Source organism: Prenolepis imparis, unplaced genomic scaffold, assembly GCF_030444845.1.
Source record: "Prenolepis imparis isolate NDT839.2.m4 unplaced genomic scaffold, iyPreImpa1.0 SCAF_480, whole genome shotgun sequence".
In the NCBI taxonomy this organism is placed as follows: domain Eukaryota; kingdom Metazoa; phylum Arthropoda; class Insecta; order Hymenoptera; family Formicidae; genus Prenolepis; species Prenolepis imparis.
The window spans coordinates 1-16,771 of NW_028141638.1; the positions used below are offsets into that span (position 1 = coordinate 1).

At 33.1% G+C, this 16,771-nt stretch overlaps 1 protein-coding gene across 1 annotated transcript; it reads left to right on the forward strand.

Moving 5' to 3' along the window:
• The first annotated feature begins 1,287 nt into the window (after positions 1 to 1,287).
• Positions 1,288 to 13,866, forward strand: LOC145948593 (lanC-like protein 2). Its single transcript, XM_083058245.1, has 9 exons — positions 1,288 to 1,576; positions 1,828 to 2,007; positions 2,083 to 2,234; positions 3,511 to 3,658; positions 3,749 to 3,889; positions 4,058 to 4,240; positions 4,313 to 4,459; positions 4,887 to 4,989; positions 13,346 to 13,866. The coding sequence occupies exons 1-9, from the start codon at positions 1,496 to 1,498 to the stop codon at positions 13,420 to 13,422; spliced, it is 1,212 nt and encodes a 403-aa protein (XP_082914371.1). The 5' UTR covers positions 1,288 to 1,495; the 3' UTR covers positions 13,423 to 13,866.
• The last annotated feature ends 2,905 nt before the right edge of the window (positions 13,867 to 16,771 follow it).

The window sequence follows — 16,771 nt, forward strand, 5'->3', positions numbered from 1 at the left end:
AATCCATTAAAATTATTTCCTAATCGATAAAATACAAATTAAAAGTTTTAATTTTTATGTATAAAGTGTTTATATTCGCGTGAATTATCGTAGATAAGGGAAGGTTCCCGATGTCGTCGAAGCGAGAGCGAGAACGAATAAAGAGCGAACGCGATGACGTATTATCAAAGAGTTCCGAAGTCTCCTCGCGAGGCTTCCTTTATCTAATCTTTCATATATCATATGTCATGTTACTATAGAAAATAAAATTTTGATAATTCGCAATATATCGAATTGAAAATAATTTTAATGGATTAATGAAATTTTAGCGATTAAAATGACACCAAACACGACATAAATCGGATGATTTAATCTTTAATTTTAATCCATTAAAATTATTTTCAGCAGACAAAATGCGAATTATAAAAATGTTATTTTCTATAGTAAGATGACATATACATATACATATGTATTCATGAAATACTATAAATGAAGAAAGCCTCACGTAAAAGACCGCGAAACTGACGACATGATCTCGTTCTCGTCCTCGCTTCGACATCCGGAGACCTTTAATATAATTAATCTATATATATATATATATATATATATATATATATATATATAATAACAAATATATAATTACGAATTTAAATGTCTTATGAAATATATAAGGACTTAAACCTTTATTTTTTATTTTACCTTTTTGCAAGTAAATGTATAATAGATTAATGAAATTTTTACAGTTATTAGAACGACATCAAACACACGATGACGCATGAATCGGATAATTTTTAATTAATAAATATATATGAATAATCAAAAATTATCCGATTTAAGTCGTGTTTGATGTCTTTTAATTGTAAAAATTCAGTAAATAAATATATTATAAAATTATAATTTTACTTTTACTATTTTAATTGTATATATGCGCACATATATATAATATATATTCATCCGTGCGCGTACGTAGTGTATACATATATGTATACGGTAAAATGTAAAATATCGCATATAAAATATATATATATATATATATATATCTTTTTTAAAATTTATTTATATACGCGAAATGTATTTCTTATCTATAATTTATGGATATAAGATGTATGGACACACATGCGTAAAAAATGATTTTAGATTTTACTTCTAGAAATGAAAGTGGATGTATTTAGCACGAACATGAACCAAATAATCGATGGTATCGAAAAGTGGATGTGGATACGTAGTTCCAATTCCTAAAAGTGGATGCACGGCGCTACTGTACGGCCAAGTAAAAAGCGTCCCACAAAAATCGCCGGCATGGCCTCTCTCAGGCTTCTCTCTGCCTTTATGATCTACGATTCTACGACCCGGATGTAGACCTGGCCTAAAAAGATCAAAAGATGCCAGCACGCTGTGTAAACGCATCAAAAGACTTGCTTTTATTTTTATCGATAGAATTTGAGTGTCTAGAATTTATTGTGTGTATAATTTTATAATATCGGAAAAAAGTAAAATTTATGAAAAAAAAACTGTCATGGATAGACATTATAAAAATCACTTTGAAGATTATTCCGTTTCTGTCAGTCACAATATAATCGACAATGATTCTCATATGGTATATATATATAATGTATAATTATACATAGTTTTTAATCAAATTTTATATATTATATTATTTAATATACTATTTAATATACTATTGGGTTGTTCTCTCGGAAAGTCATTTCGTTTTTTTCATCTTTCATTTTCATGCAAAAAAAACGAAATGACTTTCCGAACAACCCAATATTTAATATATTATTGTAATATATATAAATATCAAAAATTATTTAATAAAATTTTATACAAAAAAGATTTATCTTTCAGATTCATAATGAATTTACATCATTATTAACATCAGAAATAAAGAAGTTAATGAAAACATTGAAAGAAAATGAAACAAAGTGGTATAACAATGGTGATTATTCTGTGTACACTGGATCAGCGGGAATTGCATTTACATTTTATCATTATGGAAAATATTACAATGACTCTGCGTATATCGAAGTATTTATAAAAATTTAAAAGCTATTTTTCAATTAAAAATTAAATGTCATTTTAATAAAATAATTAATTTTTCAGGCAGCAACAGAATTATTAAGAAAATGTATTGCAGATTTCAAAAGCAGGCGTAAGATAACTTTTTTGACTGGAATTGTAGGTCCATTAGCATTGGCAGCCGTAATATTCTGTTTGCAGGGAAAGAAAGAGGAAATGGAACAATTAATTTCTAAGTACATAATTTTTTAATATTTTAATTAAAAAATAAACAATAAATTCTTTAAATATCGCTAGTAAATTAATCAAAGGATCAATATTGAAATAATCGACCAAACTAGCACAAATTTTTTACTTTATTAAAAGTTACCACGTTTCGACCATATGGTTGTGGTCCTTTTCAAGTACACTAAAATAATACAATTGAAAATTAAACTTATAAATCTAAACGGCTTAAAGATAGTAATCTGCATAGAAAAAGAGTACATACGTTATAAATGTGAATAATAGATAAGCATGTTCAAAAGATTCGCTCACAAATGTTGTCAATATTAAAGGCGAGAACGTTAAGTCAGTAGAAACCTTGTCAATAACTAACAATATTAGAAAACTTATTACACGACCTTTATTATTTTATCATAAATATTATGAGAGCTTAAATAATATTTATGATAAAATAATAAAGGTCGTGTAATAAGTTTTCTAATATTGACAAGGTTTCTTACTGACTTAACGTTCTCGCCTTTAATATTGACAACATTTGTGAGCGAATCTTTTGAACATGCTTATCTATTATTCACATTTATAACGTATGTACTCTTTTTCTATGCAGATTACTATCTTTAAGCCGTTTAGATTTATAAGTTTAATTTTCAATTGTATTATTTTAGTGTACTTGAAAAGGACCACAACCATATGGTCGAAACGTCGTAACTTTTAATAAAGTAAAAAATTTGTGCTAGTTTGGTCGATTATTTCAATATTGATCCTTTAAAAAATAAATTTTAAAATTATAAATTTTTATTAATTACTAAACTTACATAAACACAATTTTATTTACATTTAACAATGTTCTTTACACACTTAAACTATACAAAGTTTTCATGAGTAAAAAATTTGAATATATAATGTATCAATTTTTAATGTTTTAATAATGCTGAAATAGTCCTACATAATGAAAATTTAATATAATTTTAGTAATTCATATAAATATATAAAACAGTAGTGATATAAATCATTAATAATGATGTAAGTGTAAGTAATAGAGGTAAAACATGTATATGTAATAAATGTAGGACTAAAAAATTATAATAAAATAAAGTAATAATTTTATTATTTTATATAAAAATATATTTTTATTAAAGAAGTAATATTTAATAATTCCTAAGTTGTTGTTTAACAATATCTTGGTATTTGAACAGAGCAATGCATGTTTAATAAATTCTAATAAATAATTATTCTTTAAAAAATATTTATATAGAGAAACAAATAAATTAATTTTACAATTTATAGATTGAAATCTTTATCTACTTATGTTTTGGACAAACATAATGATGTTCCTGATGAATTATTATATGGAAAAGCTGGATATTTAGCTGGTTTGCTCTATGTAAATACAAATATATCTCCAGCTCCTATAGAAGCAGATCTCATAATAAAGGTATTGTTTTCTTAAAAATATAACTATATATAATTTATATTAAAATAAAACTTTTATATTAAAACTTTTACATTAAATCTGTTTACATAGGTTACTTCTTATATAATAAAATCTGGTATATCTTATTCTTCAACAAATCATTGTCAATCACCTCTAATGTATTCTTGGCATGATAAAGAATATATTGGTGGTGCTCATGGATTAGCTGGCATATTATATTTATTATTGCAGGTATTACATTACAAAAATTATATATTTTGAAATATGATTATTTGACTATATTTACTGTTTGATTTTATCATCAAATTAATAATTGCATTAATAATTAATAAATTACAATAACATGTTAAAATGTGTAAAGTTAGCATTATCACTTATGACTTGCATTTTTTCTTTTAGGCACGACATTATTTAACACAAGTACAAATTGACAATTATTTGAAACCATCATTATACTATCTTCAAAGATTACAATTTTCTTCTGGGAATTTCCCTTCTTCAACAGGAAATCCTTCTGACAAATTAGTGCAATGGTGTCATGGAGCACCTGGAATATCTATGTTGTTTTGTTTGGCTCATAAGGTCATATAAATTTTATACAAAATTTAATAAATTAATAATTATTCAAGTAACTTATATCATTGATATAATTAGATATTTGAGGATAATACATTTCTAGACACCGCAATACGGTGTGGAGAAATAACATGGGAAAGAGGATTATTAAAAAAAGGATATAGTATCTGTCATGGTGTTGCTGGAAATGGTTATACTTTTATATATTTATTTCAACAAACAAAGGTTTGGTTCACTTTTTGGAGGTAGAAAACAAAATATAATGTACGAATATTTAAGACTTAAATCGATTTAATATCCAAATTATCAGATATCTAGGTATATCAATACAACAAAAGATTCATGTTATTATAACTGTAACATATTAGCCTATTTATACTGAACACTTGATATGCGTATCAAATAGCAAATAACTAATAAATTGGTTTAATCATTGATTAATCAGCTCAAATGCTTTTTGATACGAGGATCAAATGATGTAAATGGTGTAAACTAGGTCAATAAAGTTATTGATTGGAAAGTTTTGAATATTCGTATTTACGTTATTTATCTGTACTATAAAATCAGAATATGTCTAAAAATATATTTATATAATCATTAAAATTAATTCATATTTATTTAAAAAAAGTTAATATTATTTCATTAATTTTAGGACATTAAATACTTATATCGGGCTTGCAAATTTGCTGAATGGTGTTTTCATTATGGCTCACATCAAAATCGATGTCCTGATAGGCCTTTTTCTTTGTTTGAAGGTAAGTATATTCAGTAATGTAAATTATAATATATTTACATTATCTCTAATATTTTACATAATGTATATAATTTTATATAATCAAAACACATGGTCATATCTTGTTTAACAAAAAATTGACCGTATATCTATATATATAGCCTATTTCAAAAGTATCTCAGATTATTAAATCTTTATAACTTTGGCTAATTAGTCCCCTCTCCCCCTAATAAATTAAAATTTGTATAACACTATACAAAACATATGATCAACACTGTTGTGCAATATACTGCACAACTTTTTCACTACTTTCACATTAATTAACACTCATTGTAACTGTGTTCACTTCAGTTTAATCTTTTTATTTTAGTTTAATCTGTGAATAAATTATATTTTTATTTTTAACATTAAAATATTTTTTGTTGGAATCTTACTATAAATTCAGGATAAACACAATACTCTTTTTATTGAAACACGTCTATTACAATCGAGAACGAACGCGTGTGTGTGACTTAACGTGGAAGCATATATAAAAAAAATGAAGTACATAAACGCCATCTATTACAAGACGGTAGCGCCATAAGCGCACAAACTCAACTTGCCTCGAGATCATACAAAAATAAACTTTAACATAAACTAACAGAATAATATATCTACATTTTTGGTATAGAATTTAAACAAATTATCAATAATTATTAAATGATGAAAGACAGAAAATGAAAAAATTACTAAGAAATAAAAAGAAAAAATATAAATTAAAAATATTAATAAGGCTCAATGTAAAATAAAAATATAATTTCAATGAACTCAATGGTCGTTACATCAAAATCTTACGATTCACGTCGTATAGAAGGCGTTGACTACTGTATTCGTTGATGTTTCCATAATTAATATTTCCTCTAGTCAGCGTGTAATCTATCAATGATTATTATGAGACAATATTTAAATTCTTACCTATCAGTGAAAACCTGATGATATCCATATGTGTATGTCGAAATCGTTCGTCCGGTATTGCAGTTTTCTCCGGAAGTCCTTCAACTTGTAAGGTAGGGCTCTCGGAAAACGTCAGAGATTGTGGAAAATAAATTGCGTCTTCTTCCAATGCTTGTAGGAAACGAATTTATTGTCTATCGTCACTATTGCTCCAAAACGCGTCGGAACCAAATTAAATCACGAGTCCTCTGATCGGTCCGGCTTGACTCTAATCTGAGGTACTCCGAAAATGGCCCGACTTGGCCAGCACACAGAACGCTAATGCTCGCACTCGAAGAGGCGCTCGCGATTTTTCTCCGCTCTCCCGCGCGGGAGCGCTTGGCCGAAATCCCCGGATCGTCGCTCCCTACCGCTCACTCACGTATCTAAGCGATTAGATCCCTAGCTCTTAATTTTCGAAAATCCTTACAGTTCGGCCAGCCTGACCTCGTGTTCGACCTCGAACGACGCTCGTATAACTGTGACTGTACAAATATATGTATACGTAGATATGTATATTTCGCCTTCTCTTTTTTTTTTTACAATAAGCTAAACGTGAATAGGAATACAGATAGAGTTCGCTCAAGCGTACAAAATAATAGATCCTTCATTTAGTGTTGCTATTAACATATTCTTATAATTAATCTTTACAACTAACAAATAAATTCTGATCTTACAGTAATATCGGTGGTTATATTTCGTCGCAGTCTTCGTCTCGGTAGTCGTGTTCGTTTGCTTCGGCTGACTCCGGGCTATCGCTGATTCGGATCCAGGGTTTTAGCTTATCCGTGGACAATATTGCATTGTACGGTTTCTGGGTTCTATTGTACCCCTCCTTTTCCGCGACCACGTACCGATTTTTTTTTAGCACCGCTTTAATTTCGTATGGCCCTTTATACTTTGGGAGCAGTTTCGGATTTGACTCTGGTTTGACCGTTAAGCTTCTAATCATGACGAGATCGCCTACTTTATACAGCGAAGGTTATTTGTGCCATTTATCGTAATATGATTTGTTGTATTCTTGGATCGCTTGGTTTGCCATTTTTGCACTGTCTCGCATCGCCGCTCTCTTTTTCGATATATCGGTATCAATACTGGTTAGCGTGTCTATAAATTCACACAGATCTTTATCGCTGTGTTTCCGTTGACTATATCCTAATAATAGATTGCTTGGAGACGTATCTATGGACTTGTGATGCGTATTATTTAGTATGTACTGAACGTCACTTAGTTTCGCTTTCCAGTCGTTGGTATTGTTAGTCGTTTTAGCTAGCGTGCTTTTTAGGAATTGGTTAACTCTCGACCTGCCCGTTCGCCCAAGGAGACGCTACCGCTACTTTCACGTGTTGTGCATAACTTAGACATTAATTTATCAAAATCTCGGGAAGTAAAGCATATTCCTCTATCGCTAACGACGCGTCGTGGTACGCTAAAGACATTAAACAGAAAGGTAAGGTTTTCGACTTCTTTAGTGTTTGTGGTCTTAGTCGGTAACAACCAAACGTATTTAGTAAACGCGTCGACTATTACTAATATATATTTGTGTCCTTCCGAGGATGCCTCTAAGGGCCCAAAATGGTCAATGTGGAGGGTTTCGAAAGGATGCGTACCCTTATCGACTATCTGCATCTCCCCTTCCAAGTGATAATTCTAGAGGGAGAACTGGAGACATGTGATGCAGTTTTCGATGTGGGTCTTAACTTTTCGTTTCAAACACGGAAACCAGTAATGACTTATAATCCCTTTTATCGTTTTCTCCGCTCCTACATGGCCCATTTCGTCGTGATAGACGCGGATGATATTCTCCGTCATTGATTCAGGCACGACAAACAGCGTTCGATCGTTATGTATTCTAAAAACCATACCGTTGGTGAGCGTAAAATATTGATTTCCTTTCATTTCAATCGATTCAGCAAGTTTTTGTAGGTTTTTGTCTGCTAGCTGTTTGTACATTAATTCGTCGATGGCGAGAGCATCTATCGCATAAACATTCCTACTCAATGCGTCCACGTGCGTCATCTTTTCCCCACTTCTATGTACCGTCTCGAAATTGTAATTCTGGAACGCTAGGCTCCAGCGCGCGATTCTCGGATTTATATCGAGTTTCTTTAACGCTAAAACTAGCGAGTTGCAGTCCGTCATTACTCTAAACGATATAGTAGATAAATATGGTACCTTTCTAAAGCTTTAACAATGGCCAAGGTTTCCAATTCGTAACTATGATATTTTCGCTCGGTGTAGGTGGTGGCCTTACTAAAATACGCGACCGCGGCTAATTTCCCGTCGGCTTGCTTTTGGAGCAGGATCGCTCCGAAGCCCGCGCTGCTGGCGTCCGTATGTAATTCGGTCTCTGCCAAGGGATTGTAAAGGCGTAATACGGGATAGGCTATTAGCGCTGTTTTTAACGCATCAAAAGCTCGTTTACATTCCTCATCAAAAACAAAGTCCGTCGACCTTCTCGTCATATTATGCAGGGGCTTTACTTTTAAAGCGTAATCGCGGATAAACCTCCTAAAATAATTTGTCAAGCCTAGGAAGCTTTGTAGCTGGCGGACGGTTTTCGGTATCGGAAAGTCCAGTATAGCGCGTGTATGCTTATCACTAATAGTAATTCTTTCCCGAGAGACTATGTACTCCAAATATTCGATTTTAGCTTTCAAGAACTGATATTTCGTTAGATTTAGTTTAAAATTATACCGTTTGAGAATAATCAACACCCCTCGAGAATATTTAAACTTTCTTCTATAGTTTGAGTAGCGATAAGCATATTGTCCATGTAAATCAATAATTTTTCTGCTCTAATCAATGGTTGGAAAACGTGCAGGATTCTCTTTTGGAATTCGGCCGGGGCGTCCGCGAATCCGAACGGTAACTTAACATACTCGAATTGCCCGTCCGGCGTGGCAAAGGAAAAATATTTGGTGTCGGCAGGATGAACGTCGATCTGGTGGAACCCGTCCTTCATGTCAAGGATTGTAAATTCTTTCCTTGCAGACTATTTATCTGATTCTCGATAATAGGAAACGGGAATTTCTGTTTGTTTATCCTCTGATTTAGGGGACGGAGATCAATACACATACGCGTGTCACCGTTTTTCTTGGTAACTGGTACGATCTTCGAGCAACACGGGAAACTACTCGGGACAATTATTCCGCGTTTCAGTAAATCGTCTGTAATTCCTCTTAATTTTAGTTTTTCGTTATAGGACATACGTCGCGGAGTGTACGCAAAAATGGATTTATCCTTTATATTAACCCGCACATTATAATTGTCATTAACAGGCTCAATCTGCATTTCATCTACCTTAGTAAAGGTCTTTATTAATCTCTCTCTCACTTCTGAATTTATGCCGCTATCTAAATTTCCGAGAATTAAATCGTTTCGGTCTCGAGTTTCGATTACGTCCACGCATAAGATTTCGTTCGTTTCGACCGCCGAATTTTCTGTAATCTCACATTTTTTACTATCCGGCCTATACGTGACTATCAAGTTTTCGTTTATGAAAAACTTTCTACCTAATAATACCGAATGCTTAATCGTTTCATCGGACACTATATAAAATCGAATGTTTAAATCACGGTTCAGGTTGTCGACTCTCGCGGCGCATTCTATTATGTTAAGTATTTTAATCGGAGTATTGCTAATGCCCATAAAATTTGATTTCTTGCTAACGTTTTTGTCGCACATGAATTTGTTGTAAACCGATTTTTTTACGAGACTAATTGGGCTACCTGAGTCTACTAACGCGTTATACGTACAGTTTTTATTGTTTAGACTCACCAACGGAATGTATGGTACGTTAGGCAATACCTCGCTCGCAATAGTCGCAATACTATTCTGTTTCTCCTCCACCTTGACCGCTGCCTTCGGCTGTCCCGACGCTCTTGACGGGCTTTGGTCACCAAGCCTTGGTGTGCCCTGGTTGCTGGCAGTTGTAGCAGATTAGTTGTTTCGATCGGCAGTCCTTGGCGATGTGCCCTTTCCGCTGACAATTGCGGCACACGACATCCTTCGATGAATTCGCTGTTGTTGCTGATCCATGGGCCGTCGATTTAGGCGCCTGCGATCTATGTCCAGTATCGTTCATGGTGACCGTCACTTCCGTCAAGGCTGGATTATAGAGGCCGTAAATTTTTTCCGTAACCGTAAATTTAAGGATTCAACCAAGCGTTGCTTGATTCGGCAAAAATTTACGGCCTCTATAATCCACCCTTCACTCTCCTCATATGTTCAATAAAATCCGACAACTTCTCTAGACGGGCGTCTATTGCGGCAACCTGAATCATTGGCAGTTTTATTCCAGCTGCCAGGAGATCAATATGGTCTCTTTCTGACAAATCTAAAAATTGCATTAGGTTTAGTTTATCGTTTACGTCATCGATAAATTTTTCCTTGGAATGCAGCCACACTCTCGTTAATTTTAGACATGGCTAGCGTGAAAGAAACTTTGCATTCGAAATATTACAGTAAGCCCTTTTTCACTTCCGCCCAGGACGATATCACCGTAGTAGATTGCCTGTTGTACCAGTCTAACGCATTACTTGAAAGTCGGCTAGTGGCTGCTAACAAGGTTTTCATTTATCTCATATAAGCCTCCAATGTAATCTACTCGTTCAAGCCATTTCTTAACGTTATCTTTCTCGGAGCCCCCGAATATCTGAGGAGCTATCATTTTAACTATATTACCTCCGTTTAGTCTACTCTGTGCGGAGCCAGGTGAATCTGTTCTACCTCGTACGTGTGTCCCGACGGGCGGCCTTTCCTCGAGCGGGCTGACCGGGTACCTCTCCTGCGACCTCGCTACCAGCAACGTTAGTTGCTCCATCAGCTGGCTTTGCGTCCGCATCTGCTGCTGGATTCACATCATCATCTGGGCCATGTCTCCTCCGCTGGCGGATTGTCCACTTGCCTAAGATTCTCCTGGTGTCGTTCCCGACGGGGCAGGCGTCGTCCCTGTCGGCGTAGACACCGCTCCCGACGGTGTAGGCGTCGTCTTCGAGCCCCCCGCTATTTGGGGTAACACCCCAGCGTCCAGTAGGCCCATACCCGCGTAATGGTCCAGGATCCTGTCCATAAACCTCTGATACGGTCTCTCCGTGTTCAGCTCCAGGACGCTGCCTCGGTACGGAGCTGCTCCTCCGACATCGCTTCTAAGCGCGTCTCTAACGCCTTAAACTGAGTCGCCTCCTGGCTACGAGTCGGCATCGCGCACGAGTCTTCAATCCCACTTCTAATATAAATGCTGTAAGGTAGGGATCTCGGGAAACGTTAGAGATTGTGGAAAATAAATTGAGTCGTCTTCTTCCAGTGCTTGTAGGGAAACGAGTTTATTGTCTATCGTCACTATTGCTCCAAAACGCGTCGGAGCCAAATTAAATCACGAGTCCTCTGATCGGTCCGGCTTGACCCTAATCTGAGGTACTCCGAAAATGGCCCGACTTGGTCAGCGCACAGAACGCTAATGCTCGCCCTCGAAGAGGCGCTCGCGATTTTTCTCCGTTCTCCCGCGCGGGAGCGCTTGGCCGAAATCCCCGGATCGTCGCTCCCTACCGCTCACTCACTTATCTAAGCGATTAGATCACTAGCTCTTTTCGAAAATCCTTACAAACTAGATATTTGAAGTGGACAAGATCCGATAGCCTACTGCTAATAGCGGCCAGTTGAACATTAGGACTCTGATCCGTGTTGTTTACTCTAGGCATCGGTTGATATATATACGTAATGACCATCCGTCCTTTATTTTAGAGAACAGTCTCATTCCAAGTAGCTATCCTTTAGATTTATTCATTTTTTAAAAACTCAATTTTGTAATTTATTTTTACAATTTTTTCCTTTATGTAGTACTTAGCGTTTAAAATGCCGTCTAATGTGAAATGTACTATAATGTGAGAATTTTTACGAAAACAATTTTTTACAGAACCTATTATTCGTAACTTATTTAAGAAACCAAGAGTTTCTATAATACTACTATAACAATAAAAACGTAGACTTCTGATAATCAGAAACAGTTATCATTTTTTTTGGTTGCCGATCTCCACATTGGTTGTAAACTGATTTGGAAATATGTTAAAACAAAGCCCTAAAATTTTTAGATTTGTCCTTATTTTCTCTCAGAAAATATAGTCATAGATATATGTGAATATATCTAACGGGATGTTCGTGTTTAAATGCTTATATATATATGTATATATAAATATACATATATAGGATGTACAAAAAGTGTTGAAACCCCTTAATTTTCGGAAAATACACATTTTGAAAAAAATGTTTCATACAAAAGTTGTAGGGTTACATATGGCTCATTACATAGCAATATTAAGTACCGCGATCGCCAGCTATATCTGAGATTCAATAATCTGATATATTCTCAATTGGGTGACTCGCGTAAAGATACACGGCCCAACTCGCTATTCTGCATATGATTTGCTGCACGTGACTTGATGCAAGACCATGTTTCTTATATTAGAGATAATATTTTTTTTGTTGATATGAGAAAAATGTATTGATTGGGATTAATTATGCATGTTAAAAGTTTATACAATATAATTTTAAAGGTTCTTTTGAATATAATCAAATTGAAATAAAAAAGGCAATAAGTTAAGTAAGTAGTGGGCGCCTGTACTGTATTAATATAAATCTAAATTATGCATTATAATTATAAAAAGCGTACGTTTTGGTTCCTATTTTGGGCCATTTTAGCGCAATTAAAATAATTATAAACATAAATTACATAAATAAAATCACAATGCAGTAAAATGGGTAAAATATAATAAATAAAAATTTGTTATTAATGTAAAATTAAAGTTGGGGTCGTTGATGTGAAAGATCTTTATGTGAATTTACATTAAATTAACAATAATTTTTTTTATTTATTATTTTGTATTTAATACCCATTATACTGCGATATTATTTATGTTTATAATTACTTTTTAATTATACTGAAGACGGTTAAAAAAAGAGAAACAAAATATGCTATTTATACTTATAAGTTAGATTTTTAATTTTTAATAAAGTATATACGTGTTTTGATTACTGCGCTTGGATCTTATTGTCATTTTTTACCGTACAAAATATTTTACCTACAAAGTTTATACTTTTACTATCAAGTTTAATATTGAAAATAATATATATATATACAATAAATATTACATACAAAAACATATTACATAAATAAATTGTGATATAACTATATTTTACTTGAGTATTTGTTTATTTTAATATGTTTAGATTGTGTATTATTCTAATTTTTAATTATGTTTTACTTGAGTATTGTCTATTTTAATATAATTTTGCAAAATAAATTTTCGAAGAAAAATTTTTTGAAGCATAAGATTTTTATATATGTATGTATCAAATCTATCGAAAATATTATTATGATAATACTTATATATTACTCGTATTTTCAGGTCTTGCTGGTGTTATATACTTTTTGTTAGATGTACAACAACCATATCTGGTTAAATTTCCGACATATAATATTTAAAGTGAAACAATAAAGCTCTGAATATTTCAACATATATAAATAATAAAAAAAGGAGATTAATAAGAACCGAGCGCGAGATAAAGGCGCAAAATAATAAACTTCTTAATAATTATTAGACATTATTTATTGATTAAAATTAAAACTTTTTGTCCTACTCTTCGAACAATTTTCATTAACTATATAAGCAAAGTAAAAAACAATAAAGATACAAGAAATTTAATTTACATGAAAAGTGAATGTTTATAGAAACTAAATAAATACTTAAAAATAGCAGAATAAGAAACAGACATGCAGAAAGCCACAAAAAGCAAATGCACTTATCAAAAGATATATTGCAAATGATCGTTAAACATACAAACATGTATTCGTCTAGGACGATAATATAAGACATCATAATAAACAAATGGAGAAATCGATAAATAAGTACGGCAATTTTAATTTTTAGATAGATACTCTATTATTGATAGATAATATACATATTGTCGAAATGTTTAGTGGCGCTATGGAGATTTAAATTGATTTTTTTTATTATGTAAATTATATTTCAAACACCAGTCTTACTTATTAAGATTGAATTATCATCCACGATCTCCACATTATTTATTCCCACTGAGCTATATCACAGTCATGAAGAATAGAGATAAGGAGGCCGAACTAGCATGGAGGAATTTTCGAAAAGTGCGACAGAATGCCAAGCCTAAATGTAGTTTACTAATGCTCCGCAAGGTTGCGCTTTTGCCTCACGGGACTCACACGTACACGGTGGACTTTTGTGTTAGTCATTCTCCCTATCCTTCTTGCTCCCCATCCTGCAATCTCTCCTCTTTCTCAAACTAACCAGCATCTGTAGGTACTAAAAAACGCAGTAAAAGTCCGTTTCCCAATATGGCGGCGATTTAGATTCTCGCGAGGTTAAGGAAAATGAGACGACCTCTTGCTAGATTAAATATACTTATATTATAACACATTTAAAATAAACTTTAGTTAAATAAATCTTTGGCACATATTAATGTTCGGAATATACAAAGCAAGGATAAAGAATCTCGTACAATGGCCTAGTTTACATCGTGCACTTGATACGCGTATCAAATAGTAAATAACTAGTACATTGGTTCCGTTATTGGCTGATTAGCTCAAATGCACTACTTGATACGCGTATCAAGTGCTCGATGTAAACTAGGCCAATGTGTCGCGGTATGTCTCTAGGCACGGACGAAAGAACAATGGCTGAATTGAGACTATGGCCGGTATTCATAGTCCGATCTTATATTTAAGATCATCTTAAGGGCCACCGCACAAGCTTTTCCGTAACGCGTTACGTTGTTAAGTACTGACTTTAAACTTAAATTCATACGTAATCTTAAACTTTAGTCAACGCACAAAGAAAAACATAACCGTAAAACCGTAATTACGTTAGAATTTTTCTTTGTGCGTTGACTAAAGATGTCGATTATCTTGTAAACGATGCATAGTAGCAATTTTTTACTAGATATGATTTTGATTGCAAATAACCTTTACTATGTAAATATGCAAATAAATTATAGGCATCCATTTTAAAAAACTATGTTGACTTTTATAACTCGAAAAGGTCACGAGTAAAAAAAAATTTTTACATGCACTTTGTAGCTGACTCAAAGCCGTGCAAATTTCTCTTATTAAACTTTCTTGTAACTTTGATCAGTTGCGAGATATTTGCTCGGACACTTATAAACAAACACCCTGTATACAGGGTGTCCGGTGGTTCGCGTTTCACCTGTCGTGGGCAGATTCCTGGAATCATTTGGAGACGATTTTTCCTCAGCGAAAATGTCGAGGAAGGTCATCATTTTTTGCATGTTCCCATTTTTTGCATGTTCCCAATTTTTGTCATCATGTATCTTTGTAACTAAGCCTTAAATTAAAATTCTATTAAAGTAAATTCTATCTGAAATTAACTGAAGAATGTGATTTTGTTAATATTTTATTTCCACAAAGCTTAGTTTGTGAAAAACCCTTTATTTTCAATCGCTTATAACTCGAAAATTATTGGTGCCGCAACATTTTCGCTGAGGAAAAATCGTCTCCAAATGATCCCAGGAATCTGCCCACAACAGGTGAAACGCGAACCACCGGACACCCTGTATATATGTATATATATATATATGTATATATGTGATGTATACATACACACATACACGGAACATATTTATATGTTCAAATATATTGGGAAGCAATTGTGTTTTTGCTAACTATTTAATTGATTTTTTATTTTTATTTATTTTATTAATTTTTTATATATACTTTTACTTATTTTATTTATTTATTCATTTATTTATTTATTTATTCATTTTATTTATTTTTTATTTATTTTTATTTTATTATTTATTTATTTTTTTTAATAATGTTGACATTTCCCAATATATATTTTAAATTTTTTGACGGAAGAAACCACCACCTTCTCGCGGTTTCCGTTGAGCAACAATATGTACGTCGTACATTATATAATACAAAATAGAAAATAAAAAAATAAAATCTTTAATAATATTTATAAATTAAAATATTATTTTATTACAATTATTACTTTAAAGATAATAAATCTTTTTTAATAAAAAGGCGTATATATTGGCCAAGAGTGGATTTTTAAATTTAAAATATACTTATAATTATTTAATAAGTCAACAATGTAGGCTCCCTGCATTGATAAATTACAAATTCAGAAGGAGGCTATATGGAGCCACGCGTAGGGTGTAGGTACGCAAATACTAAAAACAAACTTGTTGGAATAACAAATTTATTAAATCTAAACGTTTCGGTTCTTTCTTTGGACCTTCTTCAGTAAATTTAATACAATAATTTTGCGGCAGTATGTAGATTCCCCATTATAATTTATGCCGCCGCACTTAGACCGAGGTGCATGTTACAAAAACAATCTGTACCATTTTAGATCAATAAATAAGTTGAATCATATTATTGATCGGTTTACCAAAAGTATGACACACGTAGAGATCTGTGATGCTCATAGGCGTATTCAGGCGATGCGTACGCATGGTTGCAGACTGGCACGTAGCGTCGCGCGCGCACTACCAATCACCATCTGCAATGAGTTTTTTGCTAGACAAAACAGGTCTCTTCGTTTCCACTTTGTGAGTGAAAGTAGCAGACTGGATAAGAAATTAAATTGGCTCATTGCCAAAAAAGAACGATTGATTAGAGCTAATATTCGTCCTGCCCAATATTTTTCTGTGGCACGTGATCAACAGGGAGGCGTTAATCTTGGCGCGTCATTGATCCCGTTTAACGGGCGTCGTGCGCGACCGTCCGGGGGTTCCGAATTTTCCTTCACACCTCTAAACGCTCCTTCTACTTCCTC

Coding starts and splice junctions, on each gene's coding strand:
- LOC145948593 (XM_083058245.1), top strand. CDS start 1,496: ATGGATAGACATTATAAAAATCACTTTGAAGATTATTCCGTTTCTGTC. Junction 4,241..4,312: donor TGTTTTGTTTGGCTCATAAG/GTCATATAAATT, acceptor TGATATAATTAG/ATATTTGAGGATAATACATT. Junction 4,990..13,345: donor GCCTTTTTCTTTGTTTGAAG/GTAAGTATATTC, acceptor TCGTATTTTCAG/GTCTTGCTGGTGTTATATAC.